Source organism: Mastigoproctus giganteus, chromosome 9 (assembly GCF_048544385.1).
Source record: "Mastigoproctus giganteus isolate SK-2022 chromosome 9, ASM4854438v1, whole genome shotgun sequence".
Classification (NCBI taxonomy): domain Eukaryota; kingdom Metazoa; phylum Arthropoda; class Arachnida; order Uropygi; family Thelyphonidae; genus Mastigoproctus; species Mastigoproctus giganteus.
The window spans coordinates 87,992,329-88,005,515 of NC_143583.1; the positions used below are offsets into that span (position 1 = coordinate 87,992,329).

At 34.7% G+C, this 13,187-nt stretch overlaps 1 protein-coding gene across 2 annotated transcripts in view; it reads right to left on the minus strand.

Annotated features, from left to right (window-relative positions):
- E(Pc) (Enhancer of Polycomb) overlaps nt 1-13,187 on the minus strand; it is a 378,489-nt gene that overhangs the window by 15,251 nt on the left and 350,051 nt on the right. Inside the window, exon 14 of one of the 2 annotated variants that reach the window (XM_090381895.1) lies at nt 9,960-10,247. In XM_090381895.1, the coding sequence (XP_090238021.1) occupies nt 9,960-10,247 (288 nt within the window). Of the gene's footprint in view, nt 1-9,955; nt 10,248-13,187 lie in introns of both variants that reach the window. The other variant, XM_090381894.1, reaches the window with a different exon arrangement.

Genomic DNA, 13,187 nt, shown 5'->3' on the forward strand with positions numbered 1-13,187 from the left:
ATGCGAAAATCGTAAGAGATCTAGGATACAGTAAGTCTACTGTATGAACTATCTTGAGCCATAAGGACGAATATAAAGAGAAAGGTAAAGTTTCATCAACTTCTTTTGTTTTACAAAATACCAGAAACAGAACTTCAATAATGATTGAAATGGAAAGTCTATCAATTTGGAGAGAAGATTGCAATCAAAAAAGAATTCCATTATCTATTCAGAGCAAAGCTATTAACATTTTTATTAAGCTCAAAGAAACAAAATATCAAGGGGAGACTGAAACATTTGTTGCTAGTTCAGGTGACTGTTTCAAAATTTTGCATAATGTTAAAGTAACAGGGGAAGCTGCTCGTGCTGATGAAGATACTGCAGCCAAATTTCCTGCAGAATTGCAAAAAATCATTCGGAATAGTGAACATGACGATTGGCAAATATTTAATGTAGACGAAATGGGCCTATTTTGGAAACAGATGCCAACTAAAATTTATTTGGCTGCAAATGAAGCATCACAACCTGAGTATAAAATCTCAAAATATCGACGAATTTATTAGGAGGTAATGCTGAAGGTGATTTTAAATTGAAGCCTATGCTCTTGTGTACCATACCCAAAATCCTAGGGCTTTAAAAGCCATCGAACTCTCCAGTCATTTTGCATTCAAATAAAAAAGCATTTATGACCAAAGCCCTATTTGAAGACTGGTTTACATCTTATTTCTGTCCAACAGTTGAAGCCTATTGCAAGAAAAATAATCTTACTTTTAAAGCTCTGTTTCTTTTAGATAATGCACCTGGACATCCTTCTGCACTTGGTGACTTAAATGAAAATGTGAAAAGTTGTTTTTTTACCGGCAACTTCAATGACTTTGTTATTGCAACCCATGGACCAAGGGACGATTGCAACTTTCAAGGCTTACTATCTCTGCAGAACATTTGCACAGGCACTTGAAGATACAACAGGAGACAATGCACTTTCTGTACCAGAATTTTGGAAAAAATATAACATACAAGTGGCCACTGAAAACATTCATGCAGCATGGGAAGAAGTGACAGCTAGCAATATGAGAGCAGTTTGCAAGCATCTTTTACCCCATTGCACAAACGATTTTACTGGCTTCAAAGATGCACTTCAAAAAGTTATTGAAGACAAAACTAATATTGGTAATGACCTTGGTTTCAAAGGCTTGGATAAGGCTAACATTCGAGAATCACTGAATTCACATTCAGAACAGCTAAGTGACAACGATCTCCTTCAAATAGAGGAACAGCATGTGTATGAAGAAGTTGAAGAAAAAGAGTGTGAGCCAGATGAAAATGTTACCGCAAAGGAGATAATGGTAAAAGAACTAAGCAAAATCTTTCGTATTACAGAGAACCTTAAACAAAAGGCAATGGACGTTGATCCTAACATCGAAAGAAGCATGTTATTTCGTCAGGGCCTAGAAAAGCTTGTTGTCTATCGGAAATTGTATGATAAAAAAAAAAGAAAGCCAAAATTGTTCAGACAACTGTGTTCAAATATTTCGGTAGCAAATAGTTGGTTTCTTTATTATGTATTTTATGCAATAAAAATTTAATTCTATAATTATTTTTATTATCTTTTACATGGTATGCAGCTAAAAAGTTATTTAAAAGGTATTTTTAAAATTCTTTATGGACATTCCTGAACGTCACCGACCAATTATAATTTTTTCTGATTATTATATTCGATTAACATGTTTCCGTTTTGCACAATGCGCTCGCAGGACGAATTAATCGCATTAATCAAGACCAGCCTGTAGTTTATGAAAAGCTTGGATAAATGAAATTATACAGGCTTGTAAACAAAAGTTCAACTTTTTGAGTAATTAGCTAATACTGGATAGTATCACCCATTCCTTGTTTAGATGTTTTCTCCGTAATTGTAGATGACTGAATTTCACAAAATAACGCAATTAACCTCTCTTCCCATGAAACTTTTATAGATACTATGTTGGTATTGAGGACATTTTTCAGAATATCTCTTGTAGTTGTGCTTAAGAACTTCTCATCTTATTAAAGTTTACCACAAGATGTATAATATGGCTCTAGACAAATAGCAGACCAGTCAATTACTTGCAAGCATCCATACTTGGCACATTTGCAGACTGTCCTGGAGTATAAAGAAAATGGATCCAAGACAATGACTGACACAAGCACAATGCTATCCTACTGCTAGATAGCTGGCTTTCCAAATCCTCAAACTCTAATTTAGCATGACTCCTTCACCAGTGCAACTCCCCTCACCTCCCATCAATGGTAATTAATAATGACTGTACTCAACACAGCAAGCCACAGATTTGTTTTTTTTTTTTATAGTGACTGACATTCTGTTGACAGTTCATAGAATTTTTAATTAGTAATTTAAATTAATGTTAGCACATAATTTTTACTTGCGTGATCTTTTTGGTAGATTTCATTGTATTAGTAGACTTCCCTGTACTGCATTGAATACATTTATAATGGAAAGGTAAACATATTTATTAACAGTATTATTTTTTAATAATAATTGTTCACAATCAAAACCTGAATGATGCTTTGTGTATTATTATATATTTTGTTTCCATTCATTGGTAAAAGGGGAGAATAAAAATCCTGTTTTTATATGTGGTTAAATAAACTGGTGTTTCCGAGGATATTTTTTTTCGTTTTTCTGATTTCTTGTAAATGCAAAGTATTTTATCATTACATAAAACTGCAAGGTTAAAAATGAATTGTTTTTAAGCAGGCATAATTTTATGAAGTGATGCACATTCCCAAACTCTTAATAACAGAACAGTATTTGTCAGATCTTTTCCAATCACATGCCAAGTTAAGTGTTTTCATTAGTAACAGCAGTCCAGAAGTTTTTACTACATAGTGTACTGCAATACTGTAAATATGTTTGCTGGTATAGCACCATACAACTGGTTAGCATAAAGTGGATGCTGTAATGAGGTTGTGACTTGGATAGAAAACTGATTTGGTACAGCCCTTTGGCAAGTTAAAAATTACCTGGAAATATATTGGAAACCCTGTGTGGCTGTCACGCAATTGTTTCTGAGTGTTTAGAGTGTTTTCTTTCTTCCTTTCTTTAATTCCTGGATTCCTTATAAGGATGGTCATGATTCTAAGATAACTCCTGAAATCTGAGCACCAAAAATAAGAAAAAAAAACAAAAAAGTAATCTTAGATTCAAAATACATATGCAATAAAGCAAATACTAAAAGTGGCTGGGCAAAACATAAAAAAATATTTAGAATTTTATACTGGATGAACAGCTTCCACAGTCCTTACCATAAGTGAACAGAACCCTAGCATCATATTGCTATCCCCATAGTATGAATACACAATATTATGTGCCTAAAAATATGAGATAATGAGATTATCTCATATTTTGAACTCACATGCTTACAAGAACTGACTGAATCACAAAGTATAGCCTGGCAATGAAAGGGGTAAAAGCAATTGCCAAGTTATATCCAGGCATTTGGTACAGCCCTTTGGCAAGTTAAAAATTACCTGGAAATATATTGGAAACCCTGTGTGGCTGTCACGCAATTGTTTCTGAGTGTTTAGGGGTAAAATGAAAGGGGTAAAAGCAATTGCCAAGTTATCTCCAGGCGACTGTCCTTATTAAATCTTTATTGTTTGAATACAACTCAAACAATATTTTCCATCACAGCCAATATGCTAGAATATCCAACATGAACATAAGCCAATGCCCTTTCATAGCTGACAAAGAAGAACGTAATAAGAGCTCAATGAACTTGACATTAAATTTACAGAAGCATAAAGAATGATCCTGTCAAATACAGGGTTGTTAAAATCTTTCTCCAGAGCCCTCTCCCTATGTAGAGGGCTCTGGAGAAAGTTCTAAGGCTCGTACTGAAGTGAAATTTGGACAACAGGTACAATAAAGAATGGGCTTGCCATTTATTGGAAAAAATAATTAGTTACAAAATTTGTCACTATATGGCACTGTGGCAATATAAATCACTTAAACAGCACTACAATTGTTCGATGTATCCTCCATTTTGGTTAACAACAGTTTCCATTCGAAGAACAGAATTTTCTACAGCAGAACGTAACATGTCAACTGGAATAGCCAGCACATAATGTCTAATGCTGTCCTTCAGATCTGCCAGAGTTTTGACATCCTTCCCGATACACCTGGTTCTTCAAAAAACCCCACAACCAGAAGTAGCATGGGGTGGGGTCCGTTGATCGGGGTCGCCAAGATGTCTGGAAACAACGGCTGATGACCCGTTCGTCTGTAAAGTGTTGCCTTAGCAATCTTTGGATACATCAGTGGATGTGGGGTGGCACACCATCTTGCATGAATATGGTATCCTGCAACATTTCATAATATCGCTGTCCAGTGATGAAACAGGTGCGGGGTTCAGTTGGTGTTACCTGTTCAAAAAAATATGGCCCAATCATGAACGTGGCTGTAAATCCACACCACACTGTCACTTTTGGAGAACGCAACAAGACCTCTTGGATAACTAAAGGGTTTTGTTGCCCAAATGCTACAGTTGTGCATTTTCACTTGTCAATTTAAGCAGAAGTGGGCTTCATCCCTCCAAAGGATGTTCCACGACTAAGTGTGATATCCACTGTCATTTGTACCAGAAACTGAAGTGCGTATGTGAAACGTATATCTGCATCACCATGCTTTAGCTGCTGTAGCATGTGCATCTTGTAAGGATAGTACTGCAACACCTGACGCATTACTATCTTTACAGTGGAATACGGCATGTCCACTTCAAGTGAAACAGCTGGCACACTTGCGCTACCACATGGAGATTGACTTGATAAATTCACGACAGCCATAGCCATGGGAGGAGTCCACCCGTTTACAGCCTCTACCTGGTTGAACACCAAGATGTCCCGTAGCTTCAAATTTTGCAATAATTTTGCGGACAGCACAAATGGTCCATGCCTTATGCGCTTCTGATGCCGGAATTCTCTGATAGCTGCATTGTTGATGTTCTGATAGTATGTACGGCTTCACTAATAGTGCCTTTTCCTGAAATGTTGTTGGCATTGCTGCTGTAGTGCAGGAAAAAATCTACAGTATGATTTTGAAGAGACTGCTTTGCTTTTATACAGTTCAGTAGAGCTGAGCAGTGGTGCTGTGGCAATAACTTATGATTATGCAAATAACTTACGTTATTTTCATAATCATAACTAAGATAGTTACGCGCCATACACTGACAAAATTTTGTAACTAATTTTTTTTCTTTCCAATAAATGGCGAGCGCATTCTTTATTGTACCTGTTGTCCAAATTTCTCTTCTGTACGAGCATTAGAACTCGCTCCAGAACCCTCTACATAGGGATACTTTAATTTAACAACCCTAAACTTGTCAATTTGTCAGTACCACAAGTAGAATTGCAACAGGGAATTAGACACAATTCACCACTGATTCACAACAACGTTACACATCACGAAAAGTGAGAAATGGTGATTTATTCTGAAAGAAGAGTCCAGATCTGCATAGTTAAATAGTTCAAAATGGTATGCTACAGCTCACCAAAACAAGATGTAACAGAATTTTCATACTACCTAAAGAATAATTATAAGTGAAATTAGCTATATTATGGAAATAGCAATGCCCCCAAAAATACAATTGTTGTTGTTGTTATTTGGTTTTTAGGAGCATTAGCAACTAAGGCCATATTGCTCCGGGATATGCGGTGGTCATTCCCTGAATGACCTTTCCGCATCCTCCGTATTTGGTGGTGACGGGCTCGAACCCCGGTCTAATCAAGAAGCGTGTGCTACGCACTGCTGCTCCTTCCCACCTGGCTACGGAGGCGCCACCAAAAATACAATACAAGAAAAGTATGGGAAATGCACTTTTGTAAAATATTATTCAAATGCCACACCAACATTTCTTGCAATAATGATCCACAGTGATCTCCATGTCACAGTATATGGCAAAATGAAGGTATGTGAAGAAAAGTGTACAACTCCACATGAAGGTCTTATCAAGAGCTCTACTCATATACGCCACTCTGAAAACATCTGCATCACGCATTTTTCCATTACTTATTCACACAATTCAAGGATTTTGAATCTTTATGTATGTTTGTATATAGCTAAAACACACTGCACGTACTTGTTGTACTTATGATATGGCTGGCAAATATATTTTTTAAAGGAATATAGTACTTTCTGTTCATGCAAATTGTGCACTGACACTATGAACATGCTTGATTCAGTAGCAATAAATTATCAGTAAACTGAAAAAGATCTCTGTATAGAAAAGAGATCAAGAGCTTGCCACCATAAAGAAAAAGCAAGCCTATTCTCAACTCTAATTGCACATTTAGAGACTGTCCCGATAAGCTCCTCTTTGGGACTTTTCTGATCAGAATTGGGTTATAATACAGCAGATCTATCAAATCTACTGGCTTTCACACATGACTGAACCAAGAACACTGTCATTTTTTTCATTCAATAAAGATTAATATTGTTGTTGTTTTGTACCATATTCAGGATGACCCATGAGTTATTATGCAGAATTCATTTAATCCTAGTAACTCTAACTGAAAATAAATGAGCCTATTCTTTAAATGGGTGACTATAAATAACTTTTTTTTGGAAGAAATTACAAGAGCCTTAATGAATGTTAAAAGAGTGAATAAATGCAATGTCTTATGGAGTGATTTCAATTTTTGTGACGTTCAATGGAGCAAGTGGGAGCAAAACTCGCCATGGGGATACAAAATTTTTAAACAAACTAGGTAATCATTATTTGTATCAGCATGTTAGAGAAAATACTAGGAGTAAGAATATTCTACACCTGATAACTACCCATTAAATCGACAACATCACAGAACTTTTCACTGATATTTACAATTATAAGTGATTCTAGAGTAGGGACCACAAATTCAAATTAAAATTCAAAGGAAAATAAATTTAAACTGGACTTTACTGTAAGAAGTTTTCTTTTAATCTGTTGTTGATTATTGGAATAAATTACCTCTGTGAGTATATGGTTACTGGAATAATCAACAACCAGCCTCAACTACTCACAGAAATAACTTATTTCAATACATTATCTCTGGGTAGTTTTAGGCCGACGGCTTGGCTAGGTCAGCTGGATAGTTGCAAATGTTAAAGGCATGGGCAGGAAAGGGGTTCATGACAGTTAAGCCTCTATCAACTAGGCAGATAGCAGTGGGTAGATAAATACATTAGAATTATGGAATATCTTTAAAGAAATAGTCACAGAAAAAACTGAATGCATATAAACACCATTAAGTTTTTTTTTTTTTTTTTTTAAATTCAAGGACCAAGTGAAAGATCTGTGAAAAACCATTGCTCTAACTTCAAAATGGTTTACAGTAGTGTATTAATTCTCACTACGGGTTATACCTACGAGTATTTTAGTGACTGGGTTGCAGACCAATATATGAGTTTACAAATACTAAAAATAATGCTATTCAAGAATGTTGTTGTTGTTTGTTTGTTTGTTGGCACATCGACTTCTGTGGCCATAATGCACCTCTCAGTTTTGCTTTTTTCTAGTCTGGTCTCTTGCAGCTGTTTTTCCAAACTAATGCCTGATAAATTACTCACAATGTACAGTAAACACCCGCTATTCGCGGTATCTGTATTTGCGGTTTCGCATATTCGCGATCACCGATTTAATATAAAATGAAACCTAAAAAAATGTGAATTTTAAAGCGCCGTGAATATTTTCCGCCATAAAAAACATGGGCGTGGCTAAAATTATTTTTGCCGGTCAAAACAGCGCTCAGTGGGTGGGGGAGAGGGGTGACAAAATTGCGAGCGTGGATGTTTCTCGCTAATCCTTGTTCAGTATGTGTTATGCGCTTGTCATGGAAGGTTTCGTCGTTTGCTTTTAATTTATACGCTTATAAATTGATCTTATTATCATTTTTTTTATCTTTGCGTTTATTTTTTTTTATCTTTGCATTTATTTTTTTTCCCCCTTGATGCGCAATATTTTTTCAGTAAAAGGTAAACTGCAGCCATTATCAATTTATAAATTGATATGCTTACAAAAATGATAAATCTACCATTTTGCAGTGTAAAACAGACTTTTTCGAGTGTGTTAACGGAAGAAAGTGACTTTAACCCGTACAAAAATATGGCTACGAATTAGTTCTTTCTAACCCGTACAAAATATGGCTACGAATAACAAGAGAAATGTGAAAATAGCAAAGAAGGTGATGACATTAGCGAATAAAACTGAGTTATTAGATAAAATTTCTAATGGTGAAAGTGTCTCCTCAGTGGCAAAACATTATAAAATCAATGAGTCAACGGTACGATCAATCAAAAAATCGGAAGAAAAAATCCGCTGTAGTGTTCGTGAAAACGCGCTAATTGTTTCAAAAATTTGCTCTGTAACTTGTGATGTTAAATTAGAAAAAATGGAAAAAGCTTTAAATCTGTGGTTAGAAGACCGAACTCAAAATAAAATTCCGTTAAGTTCACTCATCATTCGTGAAAAAGCAAAACTCCTTTATCAACACTTTAGCGAAACTGGTGATAGCACTGGCGGGATAAGTTTTTTAGCTATAGCAAAGGCGCTGGTTTGAAAGATTTGTTTGAAATTTCTAATAAATATTACATTTAATATTAAATTGTTTGTTATTTTCATTTCGATGCCATATGCTTGCATTTCACTATGTACTGTCTATGTACATAGTCATATTATGAAGGTACATATAATACATAAATAGACAAAATTTTAGACTAGTTTTTCTTATATATTTCATACTTTGGAATGGAACCCCTTCATTATTATGGGAGCCATAACTCAGTATTCGCGACATTTCTCAGGAACGTAACCCCCGCGAATAGCGGGGGTTTACTGTATTTAAAGACCATTCATAAGAATGCAGCAGCGAAAATCAACAGTAGCAAGGTAGAAATTAAACAATTTTTATACTATACAGCCACTCCTCCATGCACCTTAATGAACTAAAAGAGAGGTTAATTAAATTACTGCATTAACAAATATAAAATTATACATTAAACAGAAACAACCAATTTTAGTATCATGTTTTTAACAAATGTACCAGCCAAAGTTCACAGAGGAAGTACCAAATCCAATCTGGTGATATATTTTAAATGCACATAATTGCTCTCTTAAATTAATAAGGTGTTTAATTATGAACATTTAACTTTTCAATATTAATTTAATGCTTAATGAAAATTAAACATTAAATTAAATTGAACATACAACATTAGTCTAATGTTTTTCATTTGATCACAAATTATATGGCTAATACCAAATATTTAATGCTCAATATTTATAACTATTATAACACAATAGTTATATTGTATATAACATTTAGATAATTTAAGTTTCAGCAGCACATGACCACTGGCCACTAAACATTGTTTTCCCGATTCTCTTTGTTAGCCTTTGTTCTCAGTAGTTATGCTGATTAGTCTTCAATAAAGTTTGAATTAGCTGAATAGTCAACATAAAAGCACAGCGTTATGAATCATGTGTTCAAATCTAGTAGGATTCCACAAAACACAGTAACAGTATTGTAGTCTATATCTTGTAAACTCTGCTGACTCATGTGGCCATCCTGGAGTATAAACAAATTTTTTAAATTTAATATCAGTGTTGAAATTAAAAACTGTATCATGTTGCCAGAGAAACAGAATCTATTCATCGTGATACTGAATCTAGAACAAATTTCAGATGACCTTTAGAATACATTGGGATCCCTCTGAAATGTCACAGAATTCTGTAATTTCCATATAGAGTCTTAATTTTAATGTAGTGATAATGTGGTTTAACAAATTATACTATTGATAGATCTCAACTATGACCACTAGTTATAAAAAAGTGGTATTACTCTGTAGTAATCAGTATTAGCATAATTATCTAAATGAACAGAAATTTCAAACTATTGTATGCAATAAAGAAAGAAAGAAAAAACAGCCAAAATACATGCTCCCACTCACCTACTTTCATCATTTCCATTCTGTTCTGTATTTGTAAGTTTTAATTCTGTACAAGCTTGGGTGTTTAGAGTTTTAGCTGCTATTAAGCCAACACAAATGCTGTCACTAGTTTCACTAGCAGTTACAGTTCCCAGATCTGTGGACGGTACTGCTGGTAAATACTGTTCTATTGATGGGACATTAGGAAGCGTAATTTGTATCACTGAGTCTAATGGTGAATCTACAACCATGGAATCCTTAGGTGTAGAATGAGAACTTCCTGCAACTTGACTTTTCAAATTTGTTTCTGAATCTAGAAAGAGATTATTAAATTATAAATTTAAATCAAATATGATTTACCATTCTTCAGTAATTATAAGCATTTTTAAATATTGGAAGTGTACTATAAATTGGAAGAAAAGTACACTAACTTGAACAAATATAAAATCAATATTTATTTCTACTTCTAGCTACAGAGAAATGAAATAACTTAATCAACTATCATTAACATTTATTGGATAAAAATCCCATCCCTCTTCGGTGGTGTGAAGGAAGGACACAAATTAATTCGTTAAATATTTTCACGGGGTCAAATAAATAAATAAATTTTCTGTTTATACTCTGGGACGACCAAACGGTCAGAGGAGTTCACAAGATAGAGAGAATACAAGAAATAGCACCATATTCAGCAGTCACGGGCTTGAACCCCGGTCACTCAAGGCACGTGTACTTATGCACACGCGCCCCTGACCACTAGGCTAAGGCAGCCATAATATAACACTACTCTGTGTAGTTTTTGATGTTTATAAACTAATAGCTGTTTTTAACTGTTTTTTATGCTGATTGCAGAAATGTTATTTGTTTTTTTTATATCATGTATGATTTTTCCTAATCACTTAAGTTGATGTCATGAGTTGTAATACTGATTGTATTAAGTTGGGAGTAAATGCTGGGAATTTGTAAACTAAAATCCTTTACATGTTGGCAAAACTGCCTTCAGTCATTTGTTTTTTGACCTTGAAAGCTTCGTGCAGTGGTGTTTATCAGTGTGAGCTCAGTTTATTTTTTGGGTTAGTGTGTCAAATTTGTGCTGAAAAGTGAGTAAAATATCTTCTTGCAAGTGTTTGAACAAGCCAAACTTATTTTGTGGAAGTTATGTAGTCCTCAAGCAAAGACAAGATGTTACAGAATTTGTAAAAATTTGTATTTTGACAAAAAGAATTTGTCAAAATAAGCACAATACACAAGAATTTGTGTATTGTGCTTATTTTGAAGTGAAAGTTGGTGACCAAGGTCATTTGGAAAACTTTCTGTGGGCTCCACAGAAAGTTTTCCAAATGTGTGTGTTCAAGCATTGAGATTGTGGAAAAATGAATGAGGAAAAAAGAAGTCTATGCCATTTGCAATTCCCATGATTTTGCAGGATGCTACAAATTACTGTGATAACTGTTAGTTTTGTTTAGTTAAGGTAGAGAGGGATACAATGTAAAGAGTGAGAAAGACATTGTGTATCCTAATATTCCATCTGCCATTAGACCAGTCCCACATGGAGGCAACCTGCCGATTCTATGCCCTCCACTTATATTGGAGAATTTAGCTGCAGAGAAACTGAAGTCTACATGCCCTCAAGTGTTTTCACAGAATGAACTCAATGATCTGGTAAGAGATTTAACTATACGAAAGGAATCTTCAGAACTCCTTGGTTATAGAATTAAGTAAAAAAATCCTCTAGCTCATGTGACGTTTTTCTCACAGTATAGACAGAGAAAGAGAACTAGCGCTCTATTTTTTCTGAGGACAATTCTATGGTTGTTTTCAGTAATATAAATGGCTTAATGAATTATTTAGGAATTAATTGCAATCCTACACAGTGGAGACTTTTTATTGACTTATCAAAGAAGAGTTTCAAAGGTGTATTTGCCCCACAATGGAAATAAATATGGGTCAATTCCAATAGCTCACTCTGTGCATCTGAAAGAAACATATGAGAACTTGAAGAGGTTGTTGACAAATATTAAGTAAGAAGAACATGGTTGGATGGTCTGTGCTGACTTTAAAGTGATAGGCATAGTGATGTTGATTGGGTAGCAATCTGGCTACACAAAAATGCCTTCCTTTTTGTGTGAGTGAGACAGTTAAGCAGGAGGTAGGCACTGAAATGTCAAGGTCTGGCTAAAGAGGGGCAGTTTGTTGTTTGGATGAAAGGATATAGTTCATAACCCACTGGTAGACCCCAAAACTGTCTTTCTTTCACATCAAACTGGATTTGATGAAACAGTTTGTGAAAGCTTTACCTCAGGAAGGTCCCTGCTTCAACTACCTTTGTACTAAATTACCATTGATCACCCAAGAGAAGCTAAAACAACGTGTATTTTTATTGGACCTCAAATTCACAAACTGATGAGGAACTGAAATTTTGAGGGAACTATGAATAAAAGAGGAAAACAGGAATGGATTAGATTCGGGTCTGTTGCTGAGAACTTCTTAGGGAACAACAAGGATTCAGGCTACAAGAATACAGTCAGTTCTGCTATAATGCAGTATATGTGTTCCTAAAAATCTCTGCATTATGGCATTTCACACATTACAAACAACAGGGCTTATTAGGGAAAAATAGGGATAGGGGCAGAAAACAAAAAAAAAAAAAAATGTTCAGTGTGGTAAGTAAACACTAAAAAAAGTTAGAAACCCAATAAAATTGCTAACACAGGTTTAAACATCTTAAATTTATAATAAATAAATAAATATTAAAGTAAATATAGCAATGTAATATATACATACTAATTAATATTTTTGTTCACTGGCTTTTTTTTGGATTGTAAAATTTAAAACAGTAAAAAAGATAAGCAATCAATAACGACGAACATGGCACGCACAAATTGCACAAGTGAGATACGCGGTAACAATTTCACACATTAAAAAAAAATTAAAAGCTTAAAAAATAGGAATGAAGAGAAAATTCTGAAAAGGGAAAAACATTCTGCCATAATAAAGTAAAAACCCACAGAATTCCAGCTATCCGCATTATTGCAAGTGCAATAAGATCGAGTTTACTACTTGTTCATAATTAGATTGCATTAACTGAAAAGTCCAATAAACTGGGAACTGAAAATTGTTTTTATTGTTTTATGGTAGTGACCTCCGGAAATGTACTCCTCTGCTCACGCCTCGAAATTTCTGTTCGAACAAAAATTCGAGCTCCTGAAAACATGAGTCTGCCTATAATATCACTTGTTATCTTACAGGCAGCATG